Source organism: Scleropages formosus, chromosome 24 (genome assembly GCF_900964775.1).
Source record: "Scleropages formosus chromosome 24, fSclFor1.1, whole genome shotgun sequence".
Lineage (NCBI taxonomy): Eukaryota > Metazoa > Chordata > Actinopteri > Osteoglossiformes > Osteoglossidae > Scleropages > Scleropages formosus.
This window is the reverse complement of record NC_041829.1, coordinates 1,716,055-1,733,738: the sequence shown is the minus strand read 5'-3', so window position 1 is coordinate 1,733,738 and position 17,684 is coordinate 1,716,055. Positions and strand designations below refer to the sequence as shown.

The following is a 17,684-nucleotide window of genomic DNA, read 5'->3' as shown; positions in this document are numbered from 1 at the left end:
CGCTCTGCTCTTCAACTCATGTCCCTCATCGTTCCCCAGTACAGTTTAACATCTCTTTGATAATGACCACGATTTCGAATCCTTGCCTCTGTTCAGTTCGCCAATCAACTGACCATTCACCCATCCCTGACCACGAGAACACGTCTAGTCTTTTGGTTCTGAATAAACAATCCTGCACTGACTTGGGTCCAGTCTCCTCCGTGTCCTCTGTTGTTCATCACAGTAGTAACATTTATTATCTCTTCCTATGTCTCTGTCCATTATAAATACTGTAGTGACATTTATTATATTTATTCATTTAGCAGATGCCTTTCTCCAAAATGATGTACAGCTCATTATATAATCATTACATTGTATTATTATTATTATCATCATCATTAGTGTATTGTTATATTAAAGATGTTTTAGTGTATCCAAAGGTACACAATATATGATACCAAGTCAAACTACTGACAAACTGACAGATACTCACCCTACCTAACTGTTCCGATTTATGTAAAAATCCGACAATGACAAACTGAACACGGAACTCGTTCATAATTCCGGAAATGCCTGTAATCATTGTGTAAAGCTACATGTACCATTAATACCTGTATAAAAGCAGGCAGTTCCGGTCTAAACAAACATTTCAACAATATTTTTCAACCTTACTTTCAATAGCAAGATTAAGAAATTTATTAAATAATTATTTGCATGAATTTCTTGGAAGAAAATGCTTTTTAAAAAAAAACAAAAAAAAAAAAATCATCACTCAAACTACCTATATAGTGCGAGACTTAAACAATTCCAGTACTTGCCTGAAACTTGGGCTGTGCCAGAATACAAGAACAAGAGGAATACAACCACAAAATGCTAAAACTGTGCCTTTGATGACATCTGCCTTAATCCAGCATACGGGAGAATAACTTCAATTTCAAAAAAGGTCTGTACACTTGTTTCTGCACACAAGCAGAAATAATAAATATAAACCCTTCATAGGAAACAATTAGGTAGATTTATTAAATTAGAAATGATTTATTGGGTGGGGTTACCCTCAGCTAAGGTACGTGAGCACCACGGACTGAATGGGCTCTCGACACACAGGACACAGCTTGTTACGGTTTTTCAGCTTCTTGGCACATGTATAGCAGGCCATAAGGTGGCCAGTGCGACCATGGACTATGCAGCCATTCTTGGGCCGGCTCTGACAGATGACACAGGGCTCCAGGCAGCTAGATGGTAGGCATGCCTCCAGGCTGTTGAAACGCTCGAGCTCAGGGGCCTCCTCCTGACTACTGGCGGCCCCGCTCACGACACTACTAGAGGTGGAAGGTTGAGAGCATGCTTCTTGTGGCTTTGGATCGCTCTCCCCCTTCACGAGTGGCCTGGCTAGCTTTCCATCGGGGACATCTAGTCCCTCTTCTGCATCAACTGCAGGAGGTTTAGAAGGCAAGGGTTTTGGGTTGCTGGCACCCTCTGGCTCGGGGAACCAGTCCTCCCGTTGTGTCCAGCAGCGATTGCAGCGGTGTGGCAGAGGGGGGTTCAGCTCCTCACATTTGGGGCACTTCCAGTAGTCCTGAAATACAAACAAAATTATCTTAGCGCAGAGCCTTCTATACTGCCACATTTATAGTAGGCCTACTAAGTACTGAACTAAAGTAACAAAAATCTACAAAAAATAAGAATTCAAGCAGTTTACAAATGTTGAAAGCTTAAAAAAAAAAAAAGCTAAACTTCCTACAGCTGTATTATTGAATCTGTTACATCTGAAACTGAGCTGCTAGGTTTCATTTTGGTCTTCTTTGTCAGTTGATGCTTCTTCAGTCTCTTTGCCATCAACACAAAAATCTGAATTCTGCCATCAGGCATACAAGATGCATTTTTGTGTCATATTGAACAAGCAACTAAAACTAGTAGTTTAAAAAAAAAAAAAAAAAATATCACATTAAACCTTTGGGGGGGGGATCAAGGGTGTTGACATAAAAACAACATACTGCTTCTGAAATCTCTGTGTCCTCATCAAAAGAATCTTCATTCTCTGCCCCAAAGATGGTTACCTCATAAACCTGAAAGGAAGAGAGAATAAGAACAACCCCCAACAGCAAAGGAACCATTGTCAACACAAGGGAAAAAAGCAAAGACCTCCTCTTGGCCTGACTCGTCTGATGCCTCGTCGTTCTCACTGTAGGCATCCGAGTTGATTGACTCCACTTCAAATTCCACACTGAAGTTGTCAGAATCAGAATCGTGGCTGTCACCTTCACTGCAGTCCTCACTACCAGACATACCTACTTCCTGCAGAGAACAGAAAAAGAAAGTAGTTCAAACTCTGACAGGTCACTTGACATTAAGACTAGCTGTTATTAATACACTGGCTCCTCATGATACCAATGCTGGAGTTCCAAATTTCAGAACACCTTCCTCCTGATTGTTTTTAATTGTATTTTCCTTATTTGTTTTCTAAAATTTCTGTCTGTTGCAAAGCATCCTGTCCATTACCAACAAAAAATATACTCAAAGAGAACTGGAGCATGGAAGCTCCTTAGTTCAAATTACTTCCGTGTCTGGTGTTTTTATGGGCATCTGTGATCAATGAGAAGAACACTGTGCATGTTAATGGAATAAAAACCTATTTCCTGGAAAGAAGGTATTTTAAATCAGTTTAAAGCTAGTTCAAAGTTAATAAAAATGATATATCGTATTTTTTCATAGAGGTGGCTGGTGGCATCATGGTTGGAGCGGCTGCCAAAATGAGTAAATGTATTATAGCGTTTCCAAAAATTTTTTACAGAATCCAACCTGTAAATAGATTGAAGGATGCTGGTATTAGAAAACTTTGACTGACGCAATGTAACGGTAAAAGGTAGTTTGGATTTATGAACAAATCAAATTACAAAAGGACTTCTGGTCAGAACTGTGTTGAAGAGCCAGCATATCAAGGTATGGATCAACAAAGAGTGTTAAATTACAGTGCTCACAATAAAAGCGTTGCTCTGGGAGCCTGAGGATGCGCTGCTTGTACGTTCTCTATGCAGACCACCAATGACACACCAGGATAGACTGTCGTCAAATGTGAGGGACAAGCTGTCTGATTTGTGCCTCTTCCTTCGGCTGCATTCTTCCTCATCAGTGGAACTTCCTGCATAGATGGGGAAAAAAAAGATACAGTACTGCTGAGGATGTCAGTTTTTAAACTGAAATGTAAATATCAAACTATAAATGGAGATTATGTTCTGCTAACTGGAAATTGTATACCTCTAAGCTTTTCTTCACCTTGAGATCTCAATAAGCCATGCTCCCCCCAACAACAGATTCAGCCAACAGATGGATAAAATGAGCAGACAGATGCCTGCTTGAAATTTGACAACCTGATGAGAAATTAACTGACTGTTCTTTTCACACTCCTGCTCTTCATTGATGTTTAGTTTATTTAGTTGAACACTACCAATACAAACATGACTGAATAACTGAAAATGAAAATTATCAATAGCTATAATTTACCCCATTAACATTGTGTTAAAACCTCCAAAACATTTACATTTTTAAACCAATATATACAGTTGGACACAGCCCTGAATACAAAGCTACAGTGTCTCACAACTTGTTGTAAGTTATACATAGCTAGAGATCAAATAATGCTGAGGTGAATGTTCCATTACCAGCATCACTGCTTCGTCGCCGCCTTTGTCCAAGTGTAGGCGAGCAGGACTCCGAGTCCAGTTGCTGAAACAAATGGTGCCATTAGAAAGACAGAAAAAAGAAAGACTCACAAAGACAAGTCACTCTCAAAAACAAGTGCAGCATGAAAAAATTTATCGAGAATTAATTAATCAGATAAACAAACAAACAAATGCAAAAAAACTGTGATGGGTATTCTGAGTATTTACCTCAGGCCCTCTGTCTGGTTCATTTTGACTCCTTGTTTCAGAAAATCCAGACTGGTAATCTGAGAGAACAAGTCATGTGAATAAGCTTCTCAAAGTGCAACCATAGACATTGATTTGACCAAAACAATGTCAACACCACTTTAACTTTAAAAAAAAAAAAAAAAAAACAGTATAACTTATCTCAGAGAAGTGTTACCTTCTTTTGGAAAGAAAAAAAACATCCTTCTTAACTACAAGAGATGGGGGGGGGGGGGGAAAGGTAAAAGTACCTTCATTTTTGACTGCAACAAGATTTTTTGAGATCATTGCAAACAAGACCCTGTAAGAGAAACATTTATTAAAATAAAGTTTACAATTTGTTGTATTTTTAATTGAATGACCTCAGATTTTCCCCCACAACAATGGTCCATGAATGTTAAAAAAAAAATGGCCTTCAAAAAGAGAATGGACACATGAAGCAACACATGCAGCAGAAGACACTATGGGGGTCTTCTACTTCATCAGAGAAGATGCAGGCCGAGACACTGCTAGGCAACCAGGCTGTTTTGATAGCCCAGCATCTGTGTCCCCTGTGCGAGTAACCACAGCAGATCACCAGGAAGCCAAGAAAAACAGCTGTCACCACAGCCAAGGGGAATTTATGAGCACCTTGTGGCAGGACAACACAACAAATTTGTATACACAAACGCACCGAGGCTCTTTCACTGAGAAGCTGTCCACTCCAAGCACGGACCCTAGTGCATCATCAGCACAGTGAACAATGTGTTGCTGCTTTTTGTCATACAGTTGCTTGTCCATGATGTACTGCCCCAAGTAAAATATGACCTAGAAGAAAAAAAAAGGTGTTAAATACAGCTCAGGACTTTTTTTTTTTTTAGCTTTTAAGAAGTTAAGTTACTGCTGTTCCTTCAGTTAATCAATTTACATTCATTCATCTAGCTGATGAACAGCTTTTACCCCACTGCTGTAAGAGGATACAACACCCACCAATGTGCCACATTTTCTAACTAGATTTGGACTGTTCCCTAAAAAGCAAAACGATACATTACTTACACCATCACTTTAAGTATCCTCAGTTTTAAGTACTTTGGCTGTCTATTGTTATTTGTTGTTATTTATTGCTACCTTTATTTACTCTTATTGTTTTGTGCAATATTATCTATTGTTTTTTTGTTCATAGTCTGTAAGAATTTCATGGTCCTTGTACGTATGACAATAAACCTCTAACCTTGAACCTTGATGCTTTTCTCCAAAGCAATTTACAATGTTGAGATACTTACAATTATTTTACCCATTTATACAGATGGATAATTTTACTGGAGCAATTTTTGGATAAGTACCTTTCTCAAGGGTCCTACAGCTGGTTGTGGTATTCGAATCTACGACCTTTGGGTCAAAAGGCAGCTCTAACCACTATGCCACAATTTCATTGACTTGATGCCAATACAACATTCACCTTAATGAGTCATTTATTTTTCTCAATCAGTAGTAGCACAGATTAGGGGGTTACAACAGTGCAGCTCAAAGATCAGTTGAAAACACTATTTCGTTTTGACAAGCCTCAGTCAAGAAGCTTTGAGACTCCAATCGCAGGAATTTGCTGAGTGCGCAAATCTAACAGCCCAGGAAAATAAACCCATAAAAGGTGTATTGGATAGAGCTGCTGCCTTTGGACTCATAGCTCGCAGGTATGATTCCCACCTCCAGCTGTAATACCATTAAGTAAGCTATTTCCCGGCTGTATCATTGTAAAATATCTTAACATTGTAAGTCGCTTTGAAGAAAACTGTCAGCTAAATAAATAAATGTAAATTGGAAAAAGAAAACTTGACGAATCCACAAAATCACTGCAAAATGTACAGCAAAGACTGCACAGAAGCAGAAAGTTTAATGTTTCTGATTAGAGTTATCACCTATCATGCTTCAAGAATGTTAAAAAGACAGAACAAATGCACCATATACACAATAAAATTAAATGAAAATACTAACACTTACACAGTGACACATATATTCTTGCTTCTGTCACCTCCTCAACTGACTGATTACCAAAAACCTCAGAGATCAAAATCGTCTTTATACTGTCATATTCACGGAACAAATAAATATTGCCTCTAACTTTCTAGAGTGACAGAGCAGAGGTTTACAGAATATCATGTGGTACTAAAGCTGCCACCCTGCTCCTATGAATGAGAATTATATTCCCATCAAAGTCAACATACTTGGAACTGATACAACTCAACTGTGTGTGTGTCTGTGTGTTACAGCCACACAAACACCATTAGCTGAACCACTTGGAACATCTTAGACCAGTATTTCAACACTTGACACATGGCAGATGATCCCTCACCTCCTTCATGGTCAAAACGTCCTTGTTCGCTCCAGCATGCTGCAGCAAGGTCTGCAGCTGCATTTTGGGTCTCACCTGTAAAGGCCACAGTTCACACCGACGACAGCTATCACCACTGTACGAAAAAAAGGTATGAAACAGTACAACACAGCAAAAAAGGAAGACAAAACTTACAAGCTTCTCGCTGTCAGTGTTTATCGGAGCGCTGCTGAAACAGTTCTCTGCTGCCATTCTTCCACTTCACCTGTAACCAAATTTTTTTAAAAAGTACGTGTAAAAGTTCAAAAACACTTTTCAGGAACAAAATCCTGTAAAGTACACGGTTTGACAAGTTAAACTACTGAAACTGAAGTAAAATCTCACAAGAGATACGAAAGTTTACCTCAATAAATAATTAATAATAAATATATTTATAAAGAGAAGAACGCTGTGGAATTAGTGTCACTAGCTGTACATAAAGTGCTGGAAGCCGGAGTGGCCAATGACAGGTCATTTCCTCGTGCTCGGATTTAAAGCGTCTCGACGAAACATGTCAGGACTAGAACCGCTCCCGCGCTATCCAAGCGTGTCGCTGTAGCGCACGAGACGCTGCGGCGCTCGCCCTCCAACATATGCCCGGGCATGTCCGGGCTGCGCGTGGAGCGATGAGCTACGTGATTGATTGACATGATGGCGCGTCTGTCTCCCTCGTGAAAAGCGCTTTCTTCCGCTACCGGATCAGGTAAAGCACTGCAGCTGGTCAGCTGAACGGGGCGCTTTTCAGGGGATTTCTACAGAAAGGCCACTCACTGACTGTAGCGTTTGAAAGGCGCGAATTACGGATGACTCGTGTTCTCTTACACCGTAGCAAGTACAACTTTTACAAATTACTCAAAACAATAGTAATTTACCACAATCGGCAACTGTGAAGTTACGTGTAACTGTATTATGTGGGAATTATTTGCCAGTGCAACTTGAAGTTGAACTTGCATACACGAAAAATAATAAAAACCCAGAGATCCGGCGATAAACCGTACGTTTCGTCCGGAAAGTACTGAAACTGTTGTAAACTAGTTTTGCACATTAAACTGGAGAAACACATTGGGGGGTTAACAAATAGATTCGATCATGCAGAACGTCACAAACTTGGATCAGACTGCGATACCTGTCACGCAACCCGACCCGAGTGCTCACGGGGTTGCTTGTTCTATAATCATGCAAACTTATCCTCTACACTACTGAACCCTAACTGAGTTAGCGTTGCTATAAAATAACAAAAACAATGTTATTACAACAGCAAGACAAACATAACTGGACGCTACCTGTCGCGTTCTCCGATGGTCTGCAGTGCGTAATCGGCCCAGGATACCACCAGACTCCCGCTGTCCGCGCTAGGAAAGTCCGAGGCTTTGCGGCCTTTGAAAACTGCCGGCTAATTCCTCATTTAAATTAGCACCTATTTAGCATATAAATAGAACAGAAGTGCCCTGGTTTATAATCACATACGATGATATCACAAAAGTAAACACTGAAACTTGCTATCTTTCCGAATGATTAACGATCCTGGACTCCACGTCGGGAACACACGTCCATTTCCGAGGTCTCGCGGCGCCGTTGAGCGCTGTTGCCCCTAGCGACCGAACCGAGGCTGTAAATAAGAGTTCTGTACTGACCCGTAACAACAGGGACATGTACAGGTGAAGAACACATTGACACTTTTCGAAATTATATAACTAAAAGAAAGTAGTTTTCGAACTTTAATTTACATATAATTTGTGTTCGTAGCATTCAACGATAATACGGTAAGACATTGTAAATTTGTAATACAAATATAAAAATAATAAACATTACATTCCATAATTTATTCACATGAATAGGGACTAAAATTAATCACCAGTTTAAATATTGCCGTAAAACTGAATTTATTCCATTTTTGACAACTGTGCTGGGTTGCTATGGGAACGTTTGAGGCAGATTGCCATCCTGTCAGAATATCAGTCCATTCAGAACCTTCTTTTATTATTTATTATTAACCTGAAACAACACTAAAATGAAATATACTTTAAAATTGTGAGATGTATGTTGCTTCGGAGAAAAGTGTCTGCTAAACAAATAAATGTAAATGTAAAATTACTGAAAAACTGTATAATTGCTCCAAACTCCTATTCAGTGCCAACTCCTAACCAATCCATCCCATAAACGTGTGCAACATTTGTCATCTTGTCATTTACCACAAACACTCAACCAGACATGAACTGTAAACACTGTGGAAGCAAATTGAATTAATGTGGATTAATTCTGAATTAATCTACATTCCCCTTTAGCAGATTGCATTTACTCTGCAACAACTTTCTGACAATTGACAAGTGAGGAAAACTTTACTTTAGAATACTTTAGCATTCTATTCAACATTTCAGGTATATGAATGTCAGTCATAATGAGATCTAATGCAGTTATCACCTGTTTAATATAAGAAGAGGGGATGTACAGTGGTTAAAACTCCCAGCTCCTTAGCTGCTTGCTTGGTATGGGTTCAAGTCCAGCTCAGGGTGTGTAGAGTTTACATGTTTCTCACTGTGTTTGCACCCTGCAGATGTGCATGGATGAAGGCACAGCAAACTGCTTCCATTCCTCCTTTGTCTAGAGAAGCATGTAAGTGGTTGTCAAGAGTTATATTTGACTGGCTGGCACTTTCACACGCTATGAGAAGAATGCCTTAGTTTTTATGAGAAAAAATATTATTTTTAAGGAACAGGACATGTTTGGAAGGTCTAATATATTCTCTTACAGCTCTACAATGTAGAGTATGGAGCTATGGCTCTGGCAATGCTTTGCATTATATTTAATAAAATATTTGCAATAGTACTGAAATACATATGAAATATACTATATCTTAAATCTGATGTAAGCGGTGTCCACACATGGTAAGACAATATTTAAAATATTGCACTGTGAAAATTGTGTGCTGTCTGGTTTCCACATTTATAGAGTGAATCACTGGGCTTTGGGACATGAGTCAGGATGACTCAGTCTTCATTTTCAAACAAACATGTCTCTTATGCACGTGTGATTCTTTCTTGGTCCCAACATGTTTAGGCATGTTTTTTCCAAGTCATGGTCTGCTTATTAATTAAATCTATTTTGGATGCAATTAACTATTTGTAAGACCTTAATCAACGCAAATGTGCCGGATCATTCGAAACAAGGTTTGCTCATCTAAATCCTTTTAATACAATTATACATTGTCACAGAATTGTTGCTTCAGAATATTTACAGTTTGTTTTAATGTTTTAGTTAAAATGTGACAGCGTTTGATTTAATTATGTACCTTTGAAAAGGTTAAAAAGATAAAACAGTTTAGCCACATTCACTATCTGCACATTCCCCATCCCCTTGTGGATTCAAAGGCAGCCTGCAAGAAATAGATGTCCATGGATATGTGACACTTCAAGGTTATTAGTCCTTCTTTGGCTGATAAACACATCATTTCTGGATGTTTCTTTACCTCCCTTTGAGAATTCCGGGTCTGTATAATTTGTACAGCAAGTAACAGATACACAGGTAGAAATATTAAGGTTTGATTTCTGAAAATAGCTTTATCTTGTAACCTCAGCTTGGAAAAATTTTTATATATTCATTTAGCAGACACTTTTTTGCGGTGACGTACAGTAATACTAACTATAGTGTATTTTGCTGAAACTACTGTAAGTCATCTTGGGCAGAAAACTCCCTACGGTCATTCACTTATTTATATAGCACAGCGAAGTAACACACTTACACACACTATGGGCTATTTAGGATCACCATTTCATCTGAAACACATATTTTTTGTACTATGGGAGGAAACCAGAGCACCCAGAGGGAACACACACAAACATGGGGAGAACATGCAGTCTCAGAACAGACTAAATCAAATTCTAACCCACACTCAACAGAACACACACACAGGGACTGAAACCCCTTGTCCCAAGCGGGGTCGCAGCGAACCGGAGCCTAACCCGGCAACACAGGGCGCAAGGCTGGAGGGGGAGGGGTCACACCCAGGATGGGACGCCAGTCCGTCACGAGGCACCCCAAGCAGGACTCGAACCCCAGACCCACCAGAGAGCAGGACCCAGCACAACCCAGTGTTTCACAAAATTTGTCTAAAACTATGTAATGTAATTTAAAGAAAATGTAATATATTAAATGTAATTTTACATGCAAAAATAAAATTGGGAAGCATGGATGAAAAGGCATACAGCTGAGGACCAAGAAAACCTGCCTTAGACGCGATCTTCTGCATAGAATTTATTACACTAGTGTCCGTTTGCCCACATTCCTCTATTTCATTCCATTCCACAGATATTTTACTAAACAAAATTTGTCATGGTCAAGTGATGAAAGTCATATGTGAAGTATTTTCTTTAGAATTTAAAGTGTGCAATTACTCTCAACCATTTAATCAATGGATTAAAACATATTGAATTTTCTACTAATTAGAACTAAAAACTGAAAAATGCTCAGTCAAGCATTTTGCTTCCAAAAGCTCCTTCACAGTGTATATGAGTGAAGCTGTTTGACAGGAGGTCAGTGGTGCAGCAGGTAATGCTGGTACCTCACAGCTCAGTCTGTGAGAAGTTGGCATGTTCTCCCCATTCACCTGGGTTTCCTCTCACAGGCCATAAACATGTTTCAGGAGAACTAGTGATTCTGAATTGTCCTTAGTGTGTGTATGTGTGTATTACCATGCTCTGTTGTGTAGATACAAGAAGCTTAGTGCAGCATACTTTGAATTGTCACTCACCTTGGGCATAGAGGTTTGTTTTAAAATCTAAATAAAATGTAATAATCACAAGAGAATACACACACACACACACACACACACACACACACACACACACACACACTTTCAGAACTGCTTGTCCCAGATGGGGTCGCAGGGAACTGGAGCCTACCCAGCAACACAAGGCACAAGGCCAGAGGGGGAGGGGACACACCCAGGACAGGACACCAGTCCACCACAAGGCACCCCAAGCAGGACTCAAACCCCAGACCCACCAGAGAGCAGGACCCAGTCCAACCCACTGCACCCCCCTCACAAGAGAACACACACACACACACACACACACACACACACACACACACACACACACACACACACACACACACACACACTTTCAGAACTGCTTGTCCCATACAGGGTCACAGGGAACCGGAGCCAACCCGGTAACACAGGGCGTAAGGCCGGAGGGGGAGGGGACACACCCAGGACGGGACACCAGTCCGTCGCAAGGCACCCCAAGCGGGACTCGAACCCCAGACCCACCGGAGAGCAGGACTGTGGTCCAACCCACTGCGCCACTGCACCCCCTTCACAAGAGAATATGTATGACAAATTTACTCAGCAGTGTTTTTCCATAGAACTCCATCATGACAGAGCTAAATGGTGAATGAAGAGGAAGAAAGTGAGAGAGAATTTATTGTAGTTAGGGGAAGGAATATTATCACACAGCTTTTCATGCCCGCTAACCCTGAAAGAACATTCCTCAACAAAGGATCTCCATAAAGGTTTGGTCAACAGACAATGCAGTAGCATTCTAGTCTCAACATTCCAGAATTTCTTAATGGAAAACATCTTTAAATGACATTCTCCAATTGTTTTCTAAACACAGTGAAGCCCGACTGGATCTCTACACAGTAGTTTACTTTTATAGTTTGACAAGGAAAAGTTCTAATTTACATTCTAATTTTCTCCAAAGCAACTTATAATGTTAACATTATAACTATTTACCCATTCACACAGCTGGGTAATTTTACTGGAGCCATTCAGAATAAGTGCCTTACTCAATGGTACTAGAGCCAGGGATCAAACCTGCAACCTTTGGGGCCAAAGGCAGTTGCTCTAACCACTATGCTACCAGCTGTCCTTCTGAAAAAAAAAAAAGACCTATAAATGGTAGATAAACTATAGATGGATAGTCTTTAATGTGGCAGAAATACTGTGATATTTATAAATAAACCACTCAACAAAATGTATTTATTGTAAAAAAAAAAAAACTATTTAAAAAACAATGGAACCATAATTATGAAAAAATATTTAAGTTTTTTAATATGATGAATGCAAACTTCTTTCTAACCTTGTTTATGTAAACATTTCTGACATCTGATTATCATCTGACATTGTTTTTTATGGAATAAATCCCTCAACTCTGAGGAACCTGCAACTAAACACTACAAAGAATATTACACAAAACGCTCCAGCTGCACTGCATACAACTTCCAAAATTCCTGTCTCCCCCTCTGAACTCGGCCAGTTTGTTCTCTGGCTTCTACAGTTTTGTTGGTGCAGCCAACGCAGGCCATCTCCTCCAGGTTTCATGGCTACCCAGTTCAAGGCCTCTGAGCCAGTCTGCTCTTGCCTTCCTCCTGCTCAGCCAGTTTGAAATGGGTATAGGCCAGAATGCCTAGTAGGGTGCAGAGGATGCCAAGGCCCTGGTGAAGAGATAGGGGGTCTTGAAAGAGCACATAACCCCCCAGCAGAGTGATGCAGAACTTGAAGTGCCCAAACATGTTATACCTGTTCACCTTGTGTTAAGGTTCAGGACTCGTTACTTAAAACAATTGTATTGATGAAATACCACAGCTGCATAACAGCTGCATCCCTTTCATTTTCATGATCCACTTAATAAAAAAGAAAAATAATGATTCAGAGTCAATAAAGTGCTGCATGTAAGGCTGAATACACCCTGGACTGAATGCTGCAATTTTCTGTCTGAAGTGTCATTAAATTAAGAGTCCTATTGTTGCAAGGCTCCTTTATGTCCACAGATGCCCTCTGAACATAAATAGCACTTGACAGCTGAATGAATTGCCCTCCGATCTATAAAATGGACTATGGTAAACAAGTCATACATGTGCATCGTGTTAGTGTCCCTCACTAGGCCATTTCCAAGTGTGTATTCATAAAGAATTGCTACCAACACCTAGAAGGGGGGGAAAAAAAAAAAAAAAAACGCTTAAAAAAGGCATGAATTTTTTCCTGATGTAAAAGCCAAATCAGTGAATAATACATTTAAACCTGACCCATGTGCATTTTTCAAGCACTATATATGTCTATGAAAATGAGAATCTCAAGGATACCGCACTTCTCACAGTCCCTAAGAATCGCTAACCACCAAGAGAAGGATACGTCACAGGTGAGGTGTTTCCGATGATCCAGTATATTGACAGATTCACCAGGAAGGCGATGACCCCTGATGTCAGCACCATCACCTTGAAGTAAACAATTAACCAGTACATGTAACATCTGTTTTGCTATATTGCTTCTGAGTAACATCTTAATGGATAACAGGAGTTCTCTGCAGGTATGTCTGAAAACCCAGAGCAGCAGTCACAATGATGCATATTTTAGAGAAAATCTCAAAAAATATTTTCTTAATTTGTTACTGCCAGATCAAAAGCAAACATGACTGAACAAGCTTATTTCCACATGACTTGTGAGATATCACTAATGAAATATCATCTGTCCATTTATTTTACAGCTGAAATAGCAAATCATATTCAGAGAAATGACATTCCAGAACATTCTTGTGGAACCATTACCTTTTTTGCTAATAAAGTGCCCTGCACATAGCACCCTTATGAGCCTTGGCTTCTTACTAAACCAGTTCAGGTAACTCACTCAAGGGTACAACAGCAGGGACTCTCCATGTCATTATCCACCTCACAATCTGCTGTCCTTCACTTCACACGAATACAAAATGCTTGTTTTTAGGAACAAGGACACTATTTGCCATTTATTTATCAGATAGGGAGCATTTTAAGAATTAGTGAGTTCTTTTTTATTTACATTAAAATACAATTTGTAACGTAGTGCGGTGTTAGGAAATGCAAAGTACCTCTTTAATAAGTGTCCTGTGTAATAAAAATTGCTGCCAAGAGGCCTGCATGTATGAAGGCAACTTTTGGTGTATGAGGAGTTCAGACAGTGGTCCACAAAAGCCTTACCAGTGCAGGGAAAGACCATGGGCCAAAAATGCCCCCCTCCCCAGTCAGAGGCTCAAAGAAAGGCACCAATATGAGGAGGAAGGCCGACGACATGGGAGCCTGGTAGTACAGGAGCTGCATGGAATTCACCTGGAGCTCATGCTGCTTAGCACCCACCCACTGTGGGAGAGAAAGCACAGGGGGGTGAAGAGTTACAGAATGGCACAATTTAAATTAAAGGACATAAAATGGAGACATGAGAACTGACAACTTGACTTTGGATCAGTGGAAATGAAAGAGACAGAGTTGGCCAATGAGAAGCATTTGGTCAGGTCGACAGGGATACAAAGGACCGACTATATGGGCATCCTGTGAAATGGGGGGGTTATATGGAAAATTCTGGGAAGCAAAAAACTATTGGGCTTTCATTCTGAAGACATAAGCCAGAGATTCACAACTGTGCAGGAATTACATCTATATTGTCACTTTGTTTTGTTCAGTCGGTACTGAATTTGACAGGAGGCCTCATGCACTTGTTGCTCGTCTGGGTTTCTCCACCTTTACATCCAAAAAAAACAAAAAAATTATAAAAGATATGAATGGACAAACATATGCTTGGAAGATGACAGATACTTACTACTTGATACAAAGAGGTAACCAAGACACCCAATGTAGCGAAGACCATTCCCAGCAGGTTAAATCTCACATCATAATAGGAGTTCAAAATCACACCTAGAGTTATGGGGACCTGCACAGAAGACACTACCATCACAGACAAGCAATAATAAAACATATTACACATTAATTTAGCCGACACTTACATGATGGATTAATGGAATGAGAGATTGTAAACGTAAGCTGCAATTATCTACTTGTCGACGTTAAGCTACCTGCAACTATTTACCAATTTATACAGCTGAGTAATTTTTTACTGGATGAATTTAAGATAAGTACCTTACTCAAGGGTACTAGAGCTGGGGGTAGGATTTGAACCTGTGCCCTTTTTGGGCCTCAAGGCAGCAGCTCTAACTGCTGCTCCTATACATATCAGCACAATACAAGGGACAGCTGGTAGCACAGCAGTGGGAGCTGCTGCCTTTGGAACCAAAGGACACAGGTTCAATTCCCAGTTGCAGTACCCTTTACCCTTGTCCAGTGAAATTACCCAGCTGTATAATAAATGAGTAAATAATTGTAAAAGAGCTCAACAATGTAAATCACTTCAGAGAAAAGCATCAGCTAAATGAATGTAAATGCAGAGCAGCTGCTCAATGGTGAGAGTTGGGTAGAGCAGTATATTCCACAGAAATTTCAAAGTGCATTTCTACTATGGTAAAATATGAGTGTTCTATCAAAAGTGTGGGCCAAAGCAAGGGGAAGAAAGCCAGTGGTGTCAATGTCAGAAGCTCTCTGTGAGGTGTCAGCACAGGAACACTCTGGACCACAGTACAGCATCCAGTGAGGGTCCTCAGCTCCCCCAGTGGCCTCTTGATGCTCATTGCTGGACACCTCAGAACTGCTTCCCCTTACCAGTGTCATTTTGATCCTGTAGGAAAACGTCTTCTTATAATACAAAGTCTGGATGAGGATGATGACCGGTGTGGTCATGGCTTTGGCTAGCTGGTAAGTGCCTATGGTGTTATTCTGAAGGGACAGGTTCGTGAACACGACGAAGCCACAGAAACTGAGGGCGAGCAGCACGATTCTGGCCGGTCTGAGGCTCTTCGGGGTGAACACGTCCATCTTGTGGCACATATAGAGCCCCAGCCAGGTCACCACGAAGTGGATCAGCGTGAGGCTCATGTTCGGAAAGCCGTAATGAACGTAGATCCATTTGTTGAGGAACACGATACAGATGGACGAGAGCAAATTGACCAGCAGCCCGGCCACGATGCGGCTGTTTGCGAAGAGCTCCTGCAGTCGAGTGGCCATTCCGTCACTCTCGCAGACACAGTTGTAACGGAGATCTCCACTTATGACGAAGATGCCTTCCTCGGTGACGACGGACTCCCTGCAATGCCCACAACGCGTCTCATACCGGCCAAACCCGCGCCCAACTGCCAACCCGACACATTTTCTGCACGTTTTCCAGCCCCGTTTTTCCAACTCTACACAACACGTACGTCCCTCCACCACGCGCAGGACGCACGGCACGCTGACGTCATTCGCCGGGCGTGGTGACGTATAGGGGGCAGGGGCGCTCAAGGGGAACGCCCACAGCCTCGTGGCAGGAGCGCCACGTCAGTTTTCCCTGCGGCTTGACGACAGGGTGCGGTGTGCGGAAGAGTAAAGTTTGCTGTGTTAGATCTTAGGTGGTTATAAACAGCGCTTTGAAATCGCACTTTCCTTAACGCTCCTGGAACAACTGCTTTAATATGAAAGAATCTGGCTGTTTCTGTTGGAATAACAGTGATATTCAGGAATAAAACTCTGACTCGTTCATAATTTACTTAATAATAGTAATATTTGGCACGAGAATTCCTTCTGAACGACAATTTAGTCACATATAACTTTCCGAACACTCCCAGAGGTTTTGTTACTGCCATGTATGCCATTCCTCAGGGAGATGTTATCAATGAAACAAAGTTTGGACCATCCCATAAGCGTTGCAAGTTTCACACAAGGTCATAGATTTTACCTGTCTAAGAGATGGTGTACTGTTCTCCCTGCATGTTATGCCCAGCCAGTACGTTAACGCAGTTTAACAGCAAGCCAAACTGGATTCTCACGAGCCAGGATATGAGCATCTTGCTCCTTTATTGTCTCTAAATAACAGGTGAAAATGCGAATGAAAAGTTATTGCTTCCATAGGCGTGGGAAAAACACACAGAACTCAAACACTTCTACCCTGCCTATCCTAACAGCAGTGTATCATGGATTTACCACACGTGAACAAATCGCGCATCACTGTATTAAAATAAAAATCCAGCAATCGCGCATCAAAGCATCAAAACAAAGGTTCAGCTCAACAAAGCAATTAATAACATCAAACTTTTTTTTTTAAAAAAAAGGGGGCGGGGTGGCCCATGGCGTCATGGCCCCTCGCGATGAAAACTGTCTCTTGTTACATGTAATGTCACCCCTCTTGGGTGGAAGGAGCCCGAACTGGTGCGGGAGGTTGAGAAATACCAACTAGATATAGTTGGGCTCACCTCCACTCACAGTGTTGGCTCTGGAACCAAACTCCTCGATAAGGGGTGGTCCCTCTCCTACTTAGGAGTTGCACGAGGTGAGAGGCGCCGGGTGGGTGTGGGGATACTCACAAGCCCTCGGCTGGCTGCCATACAGTTGGAGCTTGCCCCGGTGGACGAGAGGGTCGCCTTAATGCGACTTAGGGTCGCAGAGAGGAAAACTTTGACTGTTGTGTGTGCTTATGCACCAAACAGCAGTTCAGAGTATTCGGCCTTCTTGGAGAAGGTAGGAGGGGTTCTGGACAGGGCCCCACCTACAGACTCCATAGTCCTGCTGGGGGACCTCAACGCTCATGTTGGCAATGACTGGGAAATGTGGCGGGGGGTGATTGG

The 17,684-nt window shown here is 41.2% G+C and overlaps 2 protein-coding genes across 3 annotated transcripts; both read right to left on the bottom strand.

The window, feature by feature from the left end:
- Positions 1-698: 698 nt before the first annotated feature.
- Positions 699-7,994, bottom strand: mdm2 (MDM2 proto-oncogene). 2 transcript variants are annotated; one of them, XM_018755664.2, is made up of 11 exons: positions 7,515-7,994; positions 6,388-6,457; positions 6,214-6,288; positions 4,558-4,691; positions 4,136-4,185; positions 3,867-3,925; positions 3,639-3,702; positions 2,958-3,118; positions 2,122-2,274; positions 1,974-2,045; positions 699-1,555 (listed from the first exon to the last, which is right to left on the bottom strand). In XM_018755664.2, exons 2-11 carry the CDS (start codon positions 6,442-6,444, stop codon positions 1,034-1,036), a joined length of 1,347 nt encoding a protein of 448 aa, XP_018611180.1. In that variant the 5' UTR covers positions 6,445-6,457; positions 7,515-7,994; the 3' UTR covers positions 699-1,033. The 2 variants fall into 2 exon arrangements, with proteins under 2 accessions (XP_018611180.1, XP_018611181.1); XM_018755665.2 differs by lacking the exon at positions 7,515-7,994 and adding an exon at positions 6,596-6,872.
- A 4,258-nt stretch (positions 7,995-12,252) lies between these two features.
- On the bottom strand, positions 12,253-16,302 carry slc35e3 (solute carrier family 35 member E3). Its single transcript, XM_018755778.2, has 5 exons — positions 15,691-16,302; positions 14,798-14,908; positions 14,182-14,340; positions 13,364-13,446; positions 12,253-12,751 (listed from the first exon to the last, which is right to left on the bottom strand). The coding sequence occupies exons 1-5, from the start codon at positions 16,090-16,092 to the stop codon at positions 12,565-12,567; spliced, it is 942 nt and encodes a 313-aa protein (XP_018611294.1). The 5' UTR covers positions 16,093-16,302; the 3' UTR covers positions 12,253-12,564.
- Positions 16,303-17,684: the final 1,382 nt, after the last annotated feature.

What these genes read in the sequence shown, in the direction of transcription:
- slc35e3 (XM_018755778.2), bottom strand. Translation starts at nt 16,092, where the DNA reads ATGGCCACTCGACTGCAGGAGCTCTTCGCAAACAGCCGCATCGTGGCC. An exon ending in CATGGTCTTTCCCTGCACTG is followed by an intron (nt 13,447 to 14,181) that starts GTAAGGCTTTTG and finishes GTTTACTTCAAG; the next exon opens with GTGATGGTGCTGACATCAGG. An exon ending in GGAAACACCTCACCTGTGAC is followed by an intron (nt 12,752 to 13,363) that starts GTATCCTTCTCT and finishes CAAGGTGAACAG; the next exon opens with GTATAACATGTTTGGGCACT.
- mdm2 (XM_018755664.2), bottom strand. Translation starts at nt 6,444, where the DNA reads ATGGCAGCAGAGAACTGTTTCAGCAGCGCTCCGATAAACACTGACAGC. An exon ending in ACGAGTCAGGCCAAGAGGAG is followed by an intron (nt 2,046 to 2,121) that starts GTCTTTGCTTTT and finishes TCTTCCTTTCAG; the next exon opens with GTTTATGAGGTAACCATCTT. An exon ending in ACACAGAGATTTCAGAAGCA is followed by an intron (nt 1,556 to 1,973) that starts GTATGTTGTTTT and finishes TTTGTATTTCAG; the next exon opens with GACTACTGGAAGTGCCCCAA.